At 44.0% G+C, this 16,054-nt stretch overlaps 1 protein-coding gene across 2 annotated transcripts in view; it reads right to left on the bottom strand.

Annotated features, from left to right (window-relative positions):
• The window catches only part of CHD1L (chromodomain helicase DNA binding protein 1 like), a 296,369-nt gene that overhangs the window by 199,079 nt on the left and 81,236 nt on the right, over positions 1–16,054 (bottom strand). For both annotated transcript variants that reach the window (XM_078658336.1, XM_078658337.1), the window contains exons 9-10: positions 9,341–9,433; positions 6,667–6,763 (exon numbers count right to left, since the gene is read on the bottom strand). In XM_078658336.1, the coding sequence (XP_078514462.1) occupies positions 6,667–6,763; positions 9,341–9,433 (190 nt within the window). The remainder of the gene's footprint in view (positions 1–6,666; positions 6,764–9,340; positions 9,434–16,054) is intronic.

Here is a 16,054-nt window from a genome sequence, read left to right as displayed (position 1 = left end):
TCTAATGATACTTAATACATGTTTAACTCTTTCGTCATGTTCATGTTCATTCTTCCCATGAATAAGGATGTCGTCTTGAAAAAAAACAACTCCGGGGATATCCTTAAATAAATTTTTCATCAACCTCTGAAAAACAGCCGAAGCTGAGGCAAGGCCGAAGGGCATCCGGATGTAACGGTAAGCACCTTCTGGAGTGAGAAAAGATGTTAAATGTCTAGACTCTTTGCACAGTTCAATCTGATGATATGCAGAAGAAATGTCTAGGGAAGTAAAAAACTTGGCACTATCCAGAATGGTTAACAATTCGTTAATGTTAGGAAGAGGTTGACGATCGACCCAGATGTTAGCGTTAAGATCTCTCAAATCAACACTCATCCAGAGACATTTACCCGATTTCGTGCTAAAACAATTGGTGCGAGCCATTCGGAACCTTCAATGGGTTCAATGACCCCAGCTGTACATAAACGTTCCAATTCCTTCTTGAGTTCAGGACGAAGACTCAAGGGCACCTTGCGAACTTCGTGTGCTACAGCCTTAGCACCATCCTTGATTCGATGTTGGAAACCTTTAAGTTTTCCTAACTTGCCATCGAATACTTCGGGAAGCATGTGTTCTCGCTTGACACTAGATAATTGGGTCACAATGTGAGCAGAGGATGAACCAAGAATAGATTTATAAAACTCACTACGGGAAATTACCATGTCAGGATGGTTAGGATCTAAGACAATGTTCAGCGCTCCTTGCTCATCCCAACCTAGTAAATTTGCCCCATCTATAACTACAAATACAGTTCCAGTGGCGTGATCAGAATTGAACATAAGATTAGCGACAAATTTTCTTAAAACCTCAACTCTTTTGCCACCATATGCAAAAATGTTGATACTGGATTGTTCCAGTTACACATTACCTATTTTATCACGATCCGTAACATTAACCAAGGTAAAAGGGGAACTAGAATCAGCTAAAAAACTTAAACAAGTATCATTCACAGAAATATTGCAAGAAGGAGATTTCCTTCTGTGAACCTCGTCCAGAGTAGATAGTTCGACTGCACCTTCATCGTGAGACGATGAGGAAGACAGCATAAGTAATTCATAGTTCTCCTCGTCTGAGTCATCAGCGATGGCTTTCACCATCTGATCGGGATTCTTCTTGATGGAAGCAGCTTTGCACATCCTAGAATAGTGACCCTTCTTTCCACAGTTGTAACAAGTCTGATTTAAGGCAAAACAAAATTTGGCATTGCCAAGATGAGTTGTACTTCCACAACTGAAACACATTACGTCCTTTTGTTCAGTTTTAGTTTTGTTAGAAGTCACTACAGAGGAACGTGGAATGTTGACCTGAGATAGTTTAGCAACATTAACAGATGATGATTTAGTAGGTTTGGAAATGGATTTTGATAACTTTACCTCGGTAGTTGAAGAAGTATTGCTCATTTCTTTCACACAAAACTGGGAATGTTCAATAGATCTGGCTAAAGTGAGAGCAGTTTCTAGTTTCTAAGTCAGGATCATCAGAATATAACAATTTTTCTTGAATTTCTTTGTTGGAAGCCTTTTCGATTAGCTGATCACGAATAATTTCATCTCTGAACTCTCTGTAGTTGCAATTGACTGCAAGAATTCTAAGTGCAGCAACGAAATCATCGATAGATTCGCCAGGGGTTTGAGCACGCTGAAGAAATTTGTGACATTCTAAAACAATGTTTCTTTTAGGACTGAAACGTTTATCCAAAGTTTTGATGACCGAAGCATATTCATCAACCAGTAGGGAGTTGCCACTGTCCCCACCACTTACTAAAGTACTCACTATCTCCATTGATAAAGTTTTTAAAATACTCCTGCCCTCTGCACCAAGGTTATAGATTAAAAGGGCCTTCTTTTTCTTAGAAGTAAAAGTTTCTCCGTCAATCGCCTCCATAACATAACAGCGCGTGGGTGAGTTGCTGCCCCACACTGATATTTTACATATAAGATAAGGAAAAATTGTAACGAGAAAACCTCTGCGATAAGATCAAAGCAAAGTGTTACACAGTAGTTTGCATAATAATTAAGGCTGTGCGCCTCAGCGGTGAAAAGTAGTGTTAATTGGCTGTGCACAGTACAATTAGAGCTGTGCGCATCAGCGATGCGCAGGATAGAGAGCAAAATGAATGGCAGCAAATGAGTTGAAAAACAACGCTCAACAATGATGTGTAACACACTGTAGCTGAAAACATGTGTAAGGCTGTGCGCATCAGCGAAAGTGAAATACTGTAGCAGACACTGCTGAGAACATGTGATAAGGCTGTGCGCATCAGCGAAAGTGAAATACTGTAGCTGGCCTTGCTGAGCACATGTAATAAAGGCTGTGCGCATCAGCGAAAATAAAATACATTAGCTGATGTGCACGACAACCAGGCTGTGCGCGTCAGCGATAAAAGACTCTGTGGCTGAGCGCATATGGTACAAAGCTGTGCGGATAGGCGAGGTTACTATGGAGATGCCAACACAAAATGGCCGCACGCAACGTCGGTATGTTTCGTGCACGTCACAAGGAAGTCAGGCAGGGTACGCGCAGGGCGCGATGACGCGAGAGCAGGGAACGGCTCAATCGCGTGCCGAGCAGCTAAACCCGAAAAGTACCTCAAATATTGACCGCGCAGACATCCAGACATCCAGCATGCATCGGAGGTTACCACATCTGCAGGACAGCTGGGAAAGCAGATATACGTGGCACTCTACACGAAGAAACCGGTGGACTCAAGCAGGTCATCAGGAAGCGGAACAGCTGATCACACTTCTATCCATCGATGGGGAGGCTGAAAACTGCCATCAATCGTCGCCAGTGAAAGGAAGTAAATCTCCACACAGAAGATAAGGTAGGAGGTTACTTTATTTGATCCAGTTACAGGAACTCCCCGGCAGCAACTGCCGTGGCTATAACACTCTTTGTTCCACGCAGGGAACGTTCTAATGAAAGAGTTCTATAAGACCAGATCCCAACACTGGGCTTCTATGGGAATTCACTAGGGCATATTATCAAGCCCCTTATCGCCGCTTTAGCGTGGCAATAATGTTATCGCCGTTCCTTGATAATATGGCTCCTAATCTCTGTCCTCATGTGTTTCATTTTAAGGACTCACTGGAGCACACTCTTTCTCCCGTACCCCAGCGTCCTAGACAAGCGAGTGACGGGAGGGTAAACACTAAAGGATGGGTGCAGTAGGCCGACGCTCTGTCTTCTCCTCCCTCTCTTCTTTTGACTCTCCCTCCCCTTCTCCCTTCCACCCACTCCCCCTCCCTCCCATTCTCACTACCGTCCTTTCATTCAGACTACCTTTCTTTACCTGCACACATACTTATGTTTCATTTTTGTCTTGCAGGTTTTCTACGCTGCTTCCACTGGAGTCCAACCCACGTTTTTTATATTATACTGTTCTATTAAACTTACGTTTCTATTCATTTGTGTTTTAATAAAGGTTACTTTTTTTCCAAAGAAATAACTGAGTGTATAGGTCTTCTTTTTCTGACAACACTTGTCTATAGTTTACTGTGAAATTCATCTGTTTATAGGATATTATGAGGGCAAACCCTCCCAATATTACAGTGCACCTACCAAACATAATCTGACTGACTATTACACAAATGAAGCCTGGGTAATTCTACAACTGCAAGACTTCTATGAGTGTATCACTTAATAACACCATGAGTACTGTCCATGTGGGTTAAAAGTTCATACATTTTTTTAAACCGAACAATATTTTTTTGCAACATTTCTCGAACATTTAACGGCACGTGCAGGTAAAAAGTTCACGATTGTTTTAAGTTTGAACACTGCATTCCCAAATGCAAGTAGCAGGTGTGGTTGAGTTGATCACATTTTATCCTATAATATATACTCCACGTTCAAACTGCTTTTTCTTAACCAATCACAAAGATGCTTTTCCACAAAACTAATGTGCACCCTACTTCCCTACTTTTAAAAAACAATGTTTTTCATCTCACAATCAGGTATCGTTTTGTATGTGAAAAGAAACTAGTTCCCCATCTTTAAACATATCTCTTCTTCTACAAAGGAACTGCGTGAGCTACAGACATCTTTCCATACCTTCCAGCCATACCTTCAAAATGCTAGTGTGGATCGTAGGATATAGCTATGTTTTCTCGTGCAAGAGGTATGCAGAACAGAGACGTATTGACCTACATCTCGGTTTACAAAATGTGGACATTAAATGGTTAGGACAGAGAGGATTGAAGTGGCACCAATTGTTGCCTTTGATTAAAAGCTGTTTGCATGTCCAACACGCCGACCTCGTGATTGTGCACTGTGGTAGAAATGACGTAGGCAAATTGACTTGGGTAGGTTTGGAAATGCTTATGAAGGACACCTTTGAACAATTGATGTTACTTTTGCCTCAAGCTGTCTTTGTATATTTCAATATATGCCAAAGACAGAAGTGGAAATGGTCCAAACAATGTTGTCCTCAGATTGAAAAATTTTGGAAAAAAAGTCAACAAAGTTGTCTCTGCATACCTCAGAGACCACAAAATGGGGTACATATACAACAACAATATACATTTTGATATGGCGGACATGTACAGAAGTGATGGAATACACTTCACAGAACAGGTAAACCGAGTATCCTGAATAACTTGAAGCTGTGCATCCACACTTATATGTAGCTCCAACTAATGAACACAAGGGCTCTTTTTAGAGCCACCCTATAACTTACAACTTAGGCCTGCTATTTTAGGGCCAGATAACGGCAACTCCCGGACCCTCGCCAAACTTTATTCTCCACAAAGCTGTGGCGCAGCGGCCAGACCATCTCACTTTGCAGCACAGACCTCTCGCTTTGATCACCATCTCTACTCAAACATAAGGGTCAGTAGTTTGCGCTTTACAAATACCATATTGATTTACCTTCGAACTCCCTATACAACACCACCTAAGCACCATGTACAACTTGGACAGGTGTGGCACTGAGGCCAGAGCACATGTTTAGGCTCAGGCTTTCATCCCAGATTCCAGCAGCAGCTCAGCTTAGCACCATGAGACACAAGACAATACCTCACAAATTTTCCGTACCACAAGACTTTCAGCCCAGTACGGGTCAGTAGTTCCTCCTAGTAGGTATAAACACATGCTGACAATACTTCCACACGTGTAGTGCAGCGGCCACGGCACATGACTTCACAGCATGACACACAATTTGAGCTCACGCTCTAATCCCCGAGTCCCGCACCAGCTCACCTTAGCAGCAACAGACTCTAGGCAATACCTCACTTAATTTCGTGAACATACCACTTTCACACCGATAGAATTGAATACTTCGCTTCGCACTCCCTCTATAGCACACCCTAAACACCCCATAGAGGTTACAGTGCTCCTACTTCTCACTTTTTACGACCTTTTTTACCTTACTCGCTTCAACGCAATCACAAAATGGCGTCCAACACTTCCTAGTTGCAACCGCTCGCAGTCAATAAGCAGCAAGCTTGTGCTAGTAATGCCTCAGCCAATCAGATGGCAGAATTCCCAAATATCGATATCTGTAAATTTCTATATTTTTCAAAAACTACTGAACGGATTTACACCAAATAAACAAAAGCGTGCTTTCTAGACCAAGACCCTTCTCCCTGCCAAATTTTGGGTAATTCCGTTCACAAGTTCGACCCGAGCCTTGTCTAAAGTTTCCTATGGAAATTAACATTGATAAAACACGTTTTGGGACCCCCCTTTTTTCTCGCCCCCCCTTGACGAATCACCCCCAAACTTTCAATATAGGAGCCAACAAAGAATTAGTTTTGAAAATATCGCGAATATTCGTCAATCGGCGCAAAAGTTATTGGGAATAGAATGGTGCGATTTTCCTATGGTAACTAGGTCCTAACTATATCTACCTACTGGCGACCGCCAGTAGGAGAGATAGATAGATAGATAGATAGATAGATAGATAGATAGATAGATAGATAGATAGATAGATAGATAGATAGATAGATAGATAGATAGATAGATAGATAGATAGATAGATAGATAGATAGATAGATAGATAGATAGATATCCTGAGCAACCATGAAAATTATAAAATATTCGGCAAGCAAGTCCAATAGTGTTCCTGAATTTTATTATTTCAATCTTCTGAATCGGATCCAAATGCTTTTTGTAATCAGAAGCCCACATATCTTCAAATCCACACTAAGCCGTTCGGGGTCGTGGTCCATGCTAACTAGTTAAGTGGCCCCCAGCTGCTTAATGTGGATTTAAAGAGACATGGCCCTGTGATTACGAGAAGCCTTTGGATCTGTTTCGTAAGATTGAAAAAATAAAATACAGGATACTATTGGACTTGAATGCTGAATATTTTACAATATTCAAGGGTGCTTGAGTGTTTATCACAATAGTGGAACTATTGAAGTGTATTTAAAATGTTAGGTGGCCTCTTTTCCTCCTTAGAACACCATTTGTTAAGAGTTATTAGTGTGTGAATGTGTGTGTATATATATATATATATATATATATATATATATATATATATATATATATATATATATATATATATATATATATTACACACAACTCCTCTTCCCAAAGGATTCGAAGTGTGTGTGTGTGTGTGTGAGTGTGTGTGTGTGTGGTGTGTGTGGATATATTATAATAAACAACAAAACGACTACATACCCAGCATACAAGAAAGCCAACATTTTATCTAACAAATAAAGCTTCCCACTAGCTTCCACAAGGTGGTCTCCAATTTCGAAAGGTTCGGGTTCAACACCTGAAACAGAAATGAAATTGGCATTAGTACTGTATAAAGGCTGACTCGCAGTTAATTCTAAAACAAGCCATCTAGAGGAGCTCAACAATAACGATGGTGGTGATTGATTTATACTTTTCTCTGACAGCTGGGGAGCCAGGACATAGAGCAGTCTCAGTGAAACACGCCCTGCTGTCTACTGGCCTAGAAACCTTTAATGTATGTAGATATCTCCTTTAAAAGGCAGTTGAAGGCTTACTTCTTTTGATAATTCCCTCTACTTGAGTGTAGTATGAGAAACAACTCTGACCCCTCTCCCATGCTACGTGGCATGCTTCATCATTGGGGTCGATCCTTGCCTACAAATAATCCTGTCGCTGGCAGTCTCACTAAGAGATCTTCTGTACGTGGTTGTATATGTGTGAGTTTGATCGCTGAAGTTGTATCTGGAATGTTTTCTTCTGAACATGTGGTTTTTGATCACGTACAACAGTTAAAACTGTATGTAATGGGACAAAAGTATTTTACTTAATGTCTCACTAATTCAAGGTTCAAACAGAGTATGGTAGAGGGGGTTGTTGGGTTCCTGGCTCATCTCTACATAAAGATCAGCATGTTTCGGACTCTTACGTTGCTAATTACCCCACCTGTTAGGTACTGGCATCCATTCCCCCAGTCGCTGTGACAGTGAAAATGGAGCCCAGCGGCAAACAGGGAAGCTAAGCAGCCACACAAGTTAAGCTATTCCTAACAGTTCTACAATTGGCCAGTCATCATTGCAGCCATAATAGTAGCAAACAAGCTGAACTTCTGTTGATGATGAACCCGTCTGTTGTCCTCTGGCCTCTGCTTCCCTGGTCAGAGTCACTTGAGGAGCGGAGCCCAGCAGACGGTCTAAGCAGCAACAGAACATATATAATTCTCCAACAAGGTTATGAGTAGCTTGCCAGCCCTCTATACATTATATTAACAAGCTCAGAAACAGCCAGGCACGAGGCATCCCAGCACTGCCCTGGTGCAAAAGGTTTTACATTTTTACGTCCTTTCACCCACGTCAACCATAACAATGGGTGGGAATTAGAAGTTAGTGTAGAACAAAGTGTCTGTGGGGTCCTCCAGGAAGTACCTTGACCTACAGGCTTCATCTTAAGGGACAGAAGCATGTTGACCTTTATATACAGATGAGGCTTTTACTTAAAAAACCTGCCCCCAACTCCATCCCTGCCCAACCTCCGCAGTAGGACTTTTGCAAGAATCAATGGATGGACCACACACTTCAATTATTTTTTGGTCAACGAATACTGAGTTTGCAGACCTGGTGGGCTATAATGCCCCCTTGGAACTTCTGATCAGCAAATGAAACAGTTATGATTTTGAAGAGGGCTGCCGATCAGGACTAGGATGGAGGCTTACCACAGGGGTATCAGCCAAGGAAAGGTATATCTAGGACAATAGTCAATCCTTGAAGTATCCATACAAGAGCGAGATAAGATTAATAATTTACTAGAAAATTAGGAACCGATGTTGATCAGTGATTGCTGAATCAGAGTCTGTTGACAATCCCCAGAAGGAACACGGACTGTACCATAAAAATCTGGCAGGTAAGAGGCTGTGACATGAAGAGTCATTTGTGGATTCCTTTCATCTCCTGCCTCACACCCATGGCATGAAGATACTATAAAATTAGCTTGTTTCGCAAGGCTCATTTGCTGATATACAATCTATATCAAACTACTTCAACAACAAAAAAATTGAAAAAAATAACCTCATATGCATTTTTGAGTGGGAAATTATTAAAACAGTTTTCCTTTTTTTTTATATTGGCACAAGAAGAGCAGTAAATTAGAAGACACCAGCCTGCACATGTAGGATAATTAATCCGAGGAACCGACCAAAATTGTTGAATCAATCACAGTACCAAGACTTGTGTAGTTAGGATAAATATTTTGCTTTTCAAAATTAAAATCTGTCTGTGACATTCAAATTGTCACATTTGAGCCATGCATAGTAAAACAATGCTACACTAAAGTTTGCAAACAACTTCCACAAGTCAAGTTTTATCTTAATTGTTCATAAATCAGTGTAAAGCAATTGAAATTAATAATTTTGAGTCTCGAGCAAAATAGTTAAAAGAGCCTACAGTAGTGAAGGAAAAACAGCTTGTATACAATGCATTTATGCATTGTATACAATGCATAAATGCATTTATGCATTTATGAGGTAAACTGTTTATTATGCTTCAGAGTGCTTTTGGAAAATAAGAACAATGTTAATTTGGCAAACATGTCCAATATTTTATCAGCAAACAAACTGCCATAGACATTAAGGACACAGTATTGATGACAAGGATTGCAGAGCACAAAAAAGGAGTAACTGCTTCTATGAAATATGTCCTATTTTTACAGATAACTGCAGAGCAAAAGAGCGTCATAATGCCCAACTACCTTACATTTCAGTCACAACAAAAAAAATTCTAAACGTTTAGTAAGGTGGTACTCCGCCTCTTCTTTGTCTCACATGGTGCTTTTTATGCGTTTAGCTTGATGAGGTGCAGGTCATTCATATCAGTTACGTCATACGTATGCAAGTGAAACTTACCATCAAACAGATATGGATGATCCACACACTTGCGGAGTTGAACCAGCACATTCAAAAGTTTTGCTTTCTTTCCTGTATCTTTTTCAAATGCATCTGAAACACAGAATGAACAGAAACATACAGGGATCGTTTTAAATGGGTTACAAAGTAAAATAAACGCACCGTTACAGTAGGTATAGCATAGAAACCCTATATATGTGTATATCATACTGTGAGAGTGGTAAGATGTCAACTAGAAGAAAGTCAGAAAGGTTAAGCTCCTGCGGCAGCAACACTCTGTTGAAAATTAGTACGTTTTGGTGAACATTATCTGCGCCATCTTGCCTCTTCCCCTGATGCCACACTTTTGTCGTGCGCGCCCGCCATTTTTTTAAGATGCCCCGATCAGAACGAACCCTTTTGCATGCCGCTGGCCCCTGACATAGCCCTTCGCCTTCACTAAGCCTGCACGCTGACCACCCCCTGCTTGCACCTGCCTTGAGTCATAAACCCCTCTTCGGCGCTGCTCTGCCCCAGGCCCTCATCCTGTTCCCAGCGCGACACCCCCCTGCTTCCCTTTCATGATCTCCGGCCCTTAGATGCAAACCCCCTTCTTCCCCGTGTGCCCGTTTTGTCTTCCCCGTTCCCAGGCCGACACCCAGCTCTGCCGATACCATTCCTTGCCCCTCCCCGTACAATAGAAAGTTTCCCCCATCAAAGGATCCCCGGGTTGATCAAAGCCCCCACTCCATGAGATCCGATCAAACCCCCCACATTCCGTGAATCGGCGGAATATCCAGCTGCGTGATACTCATCACCTGTTGTGACTAGGGTGGGGACTTCAACTGTAAATGTGTGTGGGAACGGGCCCAAAGGGGAGTTCCGGGAATGTCTTTTCCATACATCAAAGCTTTAACATGAATGTGTAATCTACAATAAAGTCATAAAACAGTGTATAAGAGGCCAGGCCTCAGAAATGTATCCAGAGCACCTCAGAACGATACCTTCTGCCGGTTTTGTTGTGTTCTCCTCCGGAGAGAATAAAAACCTTGTTTCCTGCTTTCCAGTCTCCAGCGCCTGCCTCTTCATTGATTAAATAACTAGAGGGTCACAGAGGCAATACCGCCGGGCAAATATCGATTGTCCCCGACCCGACTCAGGTTTTAACAATTGGCGTCCCAAGCGTGGGGCCCATCAGCGACTCGTGGATCCAGTGGGAGAGGTCCCGACGACAGAGTGAACGACTGCAACGATCGGGAGAGCTCTTGCCCAATAGACCCTCGTCTGGCAGCCGATCATCCGAACTTCACTAGTTCCGAACAGACCTCTCTCGAGTGATCTACGGTCCTGACTGGGGACCATCAGGAGTGCCGTGAGAAATACGAGAAAAAGAGGACGATCGGGCGCTGGATTCGGAAGACAAGAAACTGTCCACATGGTCCGGGTAAGGTCGTGTAATCACGACAAGTTGCGAAATGATTGCTTGATTGTTTGATTGTTTAAAAATACTAGTATTGCTCTTTATTTATTTGGAGATTCACTGTCTACAAACGGAGAAACAACGGGCTCTCTCTTTGCAAGCAGTGGAGGATAGGTAGGGCAGCAGCCGTGCTTTTTTTTTCTCCCCCACTCAATAATTACTTGAAACTGAACTGTTGTTCGCAAAACTATTGTTTCCTGGAGATTCCCTGTCTGCAAACAGGGAAGAGACCACCCTTTTTGCAGATAGTGAAAAAGGGTAGGTAACGCAGATCTTTGCGGACCTACTCATTCTCCCCATTGTTATTTATTGGTCTTTTTTGTTATTTTTTGATCCATGAGGTATTCACTGCCTGCAAACAACGTTGAATAGAAATATTCTGTCCAGTCTTTGCACCTAGTGATAAGATAGGCAGTGCTGACTTTTTAGTCCCTCGTTACGAGCCGTCATGTCTGTCTTCTCCCCACTGATTAATAGCCTGTTTAGCCCGGACCGTGTATTAGAGGTGGACCATATAGCTCCACTAGAAGGCACCCCTAATAAGGACATGTTCATAAACTATGGATTAGTCACCATAGCCTATAATAAATTGTGGCACAGGTATACCGAAGAGAGTCAAGACAAACAGTGGCCACTGGCAGGATCCTTTGACCTTGATAAAATAGAAACGTTAGAAATAGCCCTTCGAAATAATAAGACAACGCCAATTATGCTCGACAGTCTCGGTATGTGGCGCAGAGAGGCTATGCAACGACAGAGAAAAGACGAGGACAAACCAAGTAGAGAAATATACCGACAGGACAACCCCAGGACACCGCTACCCACAACTTATCCCCCGACACTATGCAAAAGACGACCAGACTTAGGGCCAGACCAATGCGCTTTTTGTAGGTATGTCGGACACTGGAAAGCCCAATGCCCGACTCTACTGAGCGTGAGTAAAGGCAAAGGGCCGACAGGAACGATAGACCGGCAGTACGAGAAAAAGCGCGAGACAAAGAAGAACCCGACTTACATAGACAGACCAGACAGAACCACCACGTTTGATTATGCCCGATGGCACAGATTTCGCCAGGACAATTTCAGCGGCATGCTCAAGTTCTCCTAGGTCGGGCAACGTCAAGACGGGAACCCAGCCTCGTTTCAAATTCGCAGACGGAAAGAGATAATTATGACCAATAACTGTTTTATATTCGTCTTGGGTCTTTGTATGTCGTACTTGTACTGTCCCCCGTCTGAGTTTGTGTGTATGTAATGTACAAATCTGCGTCATCCCTCTACACGTGTTTCCGTGTTACTCAACCTCTGTTAGCAGAAACTTAGCATAAAAGCAACCTGGAAAGAAAGAAATGGTAAAACAAAATCCGTAGACCATTAATGAACTTGAACTTTTAATTTAGCACAACAAACAAGGAATAATAACGGTAAACTGTAGAAAATGAAAGTCAAACAGAACATTCGCCCCCCCCATTCTGGAACCTTCCAAAGTAGGGCAGGGTTACGGCTACGCCCAACCAACGGCAACCCATATAAGGCGGGCCCGGCCGCCAACTCTTGGTCAGGAAATCTTAACGTATGGGGGAGCCGGAGGAGAGGCAGGAGCCAGCAGCCCGGGCAGTTGTAGGTAGTCCCGCCACATGTCTCCTCAGCCAGCCGCAACGGGCCTGGATAGACTTAAGTAGTCCCGCCACATGTCCAGAGAAGAACGAGGCACCTCTTTCTTTTCCCTTCCGTAACAGCCGCAGCAGCTCTGGACGGCGGGATGTCCTGCACGTACCTCCACAACAATTTGTCCAAGTTGGGCTGGGAGGGAGAGGCGACGCGGACGAGCCTCTCCCACCTCCACCGATAGGAGGTCTCCCAGCCCCCGGCCCGACGCCGAACACCCCCAGTCAGGCGATGGTGCCAATACTTCCACAGCACCGAACACACCATGGTGGCACCCCAGTACTTGCGCAGCACCGAACGTGCAATGGTGGCCATATTTTCGGAACACCGAACCTGCAATGACTGCACTGATACTCGTGCCGCGCCGAATGCGCGCCACAGGTGGCCATACTCCCACAGCACTGAGCACAGGACTTGGGGAACGCCGGATGTGGAGAGACCTTCATGCGGGGCGATGAAAAGGAGCGGCATGGAGTGCACCGGGAGAAGGAGACGATGCGGACGAGTCTCCCTCGCCCCCCCCCCCCCCAGGTGGGGGCATCACAGCTGCACCCCAGCTGAACGTCCCGCTTTCACACAACAGGGACCTCTTCCTTTTACTCCGAAGGATCTCTCCCACTCTTGCAAACTCGACGAGAGTGGCCCCTGTAGGGCCTCAAAATGGCGTCTGGGTCCGCTGGAAGGCGGGCCCCGGCCACTAGAGTAACTTTGACCAGCAATATAACTCGAACATTTGCCCCCTGGAGCACGAGCCCCCATCTCCGACAGCATCTCCGCAGCCTTGAAGATCCTACAAAGGTCCCCGGCGGAACCTTCGGCCTTTGCAGGCTTCCGGTAAGGGACGGCTGCCTTGATCGCCAACGAAACAAACATGACATTGCCACTCCTTCTGTTAGCATGAATTCTAGAACTGCCGAAAAGGACTCTGGTCCAAACTGCCAGTAATGGGAAACATTTCCCCCTGATGCTGCTTCCGGACTGAGCCGGCCCCGCCCAAAATGGCGCTGGTATCAATCGGAACTTACGAACACCTCGTGGTGTTCCTTCGCACTAATATAAACTTGATGTTCTGAGATTTTATATGATCCTTTGTACACTTGGCTAGAAAAGACAAGGAGAACTCACTCGACGAACAGTATGAAAGGATCCCCGTTACAAATGTTGATTACAAATGTACAATGTATTATATTTTTATAACTGATGTAAACCTCATTTACGACGCACACGTACGGTATGCATATAGGAAATCTGATTACAGCTATTATGATTATGCTTCTAAATTATGAAAATAAATGCCCCCGAACCCCCAGCCAATTAATAGACGTTTTAGTTTCTTACAAATGAATGAGTAAAACTTTCCGATGTTTTTATTGCTGCAAACGACACCCCCCACTGTACGCACTTTAGCCATTGCCACGACCGGCCAAATACGACCGCACCCTCATAATCCACATGCTGAAATGATTTTGCAAAATAAAGTTTTTGAAACTATGGACGGGTATTGCATGCTTTATTTTAAAAATGTGGGATCGGTGGGAAAGTTCTTTTCTGTGCACCCTACTCTGCTCTCTCTTTAAGGTTAAAAGAAGATGGTTGCCCAGCCCTGGAGGACGGATCGGATCGACAACACGACACTCCGCCTTCAAAGTACGCGACTGACCCATGAACTCTCGCGCAGAGGAAGACCTTGACTTCCAAGGATGGGTAAAACGAACGGTGTAAATGAGGGAATGTAAAAGGAGGGTGAAATGAAATAATGTAAATGTTATAAAGTACAACGTTCCAAAGTATCAGGGAACGGAGCTGACCCAAGAACCGAAGAACCTTAGAACGCCACAGCGTTGAAAGAGGTTTAAGGATCCCGATAGTGAGATACATCCTTTGACTAGATACCTCGCACTAAGCACCTCTGGTTTCCTTTTTACGTTTCCCCGCACACGACCTATATGGACACACTACCCCCCTCGACTCCAGAAACCATATCCCCGGGGACCCTGCCCCGAGGAGGAAAGACGAGTAAGAGGTAAGTAAAGAACTTATGAATCCATGTATTTGAATATGCGCGAATGCTGTCTCCCCCACCCCCTTTTTTTCCTCCCTCTGCAGGTTACATCAGAGATTACAGCCGAGGTGTGGCGAAGATCTGAAGCCTTGCCATGTCTAATACACGAAGCGGACTAGCGCCGCAAGGTGGTGTCTAAGCACGCCTGCAAACTACTCACGTATCGAACAAACCCGAAAAATTAGCACAACCTGATAAAAAGTGATCACCCTTAAACCAGACCGGACGAATGAACCCATGTCACGTATGATGCGAAACTATGAGGGAATGTGTGTGTGTGACTGAGGCGTTGACCCAACTGGTCGAAGGACCGAGAATGCGAGAAAGTGCGACAAAATGGTACCTCCTTTCTTCTTTCCTTTTTCTCAGGGCACGTCCCCTCTACCCTGTCTAATGCTCAAACTGCATGATTACAAGATTCTAACGCAGACCCGTGAATGCCCTTTACTGTGTAATGCACTAAATAGCCTTTCTTGAATACACTGCCACCCTCTCTGTTGCACGTGTACTATTTAGCCTGCCGTTGCGCTCTCTCTCTCCTCTCTCTCTCTCTCTCTCTCTCTCTCTCTCTCTCTCTCTCTCTCCCTCTATTTTTGCACTCCCACTCTTCCGAGTGATTAGCCCCGAAATTGGCAGACTGCCACCCCTAGCACACCACCTAATTGGCTTCAAATACCGTCAGTATTTGCACAAAAACTTGTCTTTAATACAATCACCCTGAGGCCGCGTCATTACCTCTCCTTTTCCGCTAGAAGTCAATGAACCGAGGTTGGGCCGTAAGGGAAAGGACAGGTAAGACGACAGAGGTTCCCTAATCTGACCCGAAATAAGGGAACTACATGTCAACGGCTCCTATGGTATAAAACAAGGACCTCAGAATACGCAACCCTCCCCTCCCCGAATTGTCGCAATACCCAAACCGGAAAAATGATCACCCCTGTTACCTCCCCTGTATCAGCCGCCCAAAAACTGGAATTATGAAACTACCCCTCATTTCCGGTTGTGAGAGATGGGTCGATTTATGCCCTTACCACAAGTTTCCTATGTCCCTGGTTGTTTCCCATAAAACCCCTGTCCTTCCTAATTAAGTAATCGGGCTGTAAAAGGTTACGTAGGATCCAGAATGATGTTTTACAAGGTTAACAGACTAGTCCAAGGTAAAGAAATCATCGAAATAAACCCCGTAGTAGTTGAAAAGCAGGATGCATCGATAGAAAGGAAATGTTTAGCCATGATCGTCTCTCAGCAAAATACCTGTGTAGTACCATGTTGACGACTCACAGTACCCTTTGTAAATGTAAAACTCTAGAGAACGGCATATCTTTGCCAGGTTCGTCTCACGAAGGTGGGTCACCATCAGATGAACTGTCGTGACTGTAATAAATAATTGTAAAGGAAAGTCATAGTAAATCCAACAGGCCCGTCACCGGTCATTCATATGCCAGTTGTGAACACTAATATAACGGGCATTTTCATTCTTTGCCTGGAGCTGGGAGAGAAATAGACTTTTTGATTATCTTCATCT

Source organism: Lissotriton helveticus, chromosome 8 (genome assembly GCF_964261635.1).
Source record: "Lissotriton helveticus chromosome 8, aLisHel1.1, whole genome shotgun sequence".
NCBI lineage: Eukaryota > Metazoa > Chordata > Amphibia > Caudata > Salamandridae > Lissotriton > Lissotriton helveticus.
The sequence above is the reverse complement of the archived record's forward strand: the minus strand, read 5'-3'. Positions and strand labels throughout refer to the sequence as shown.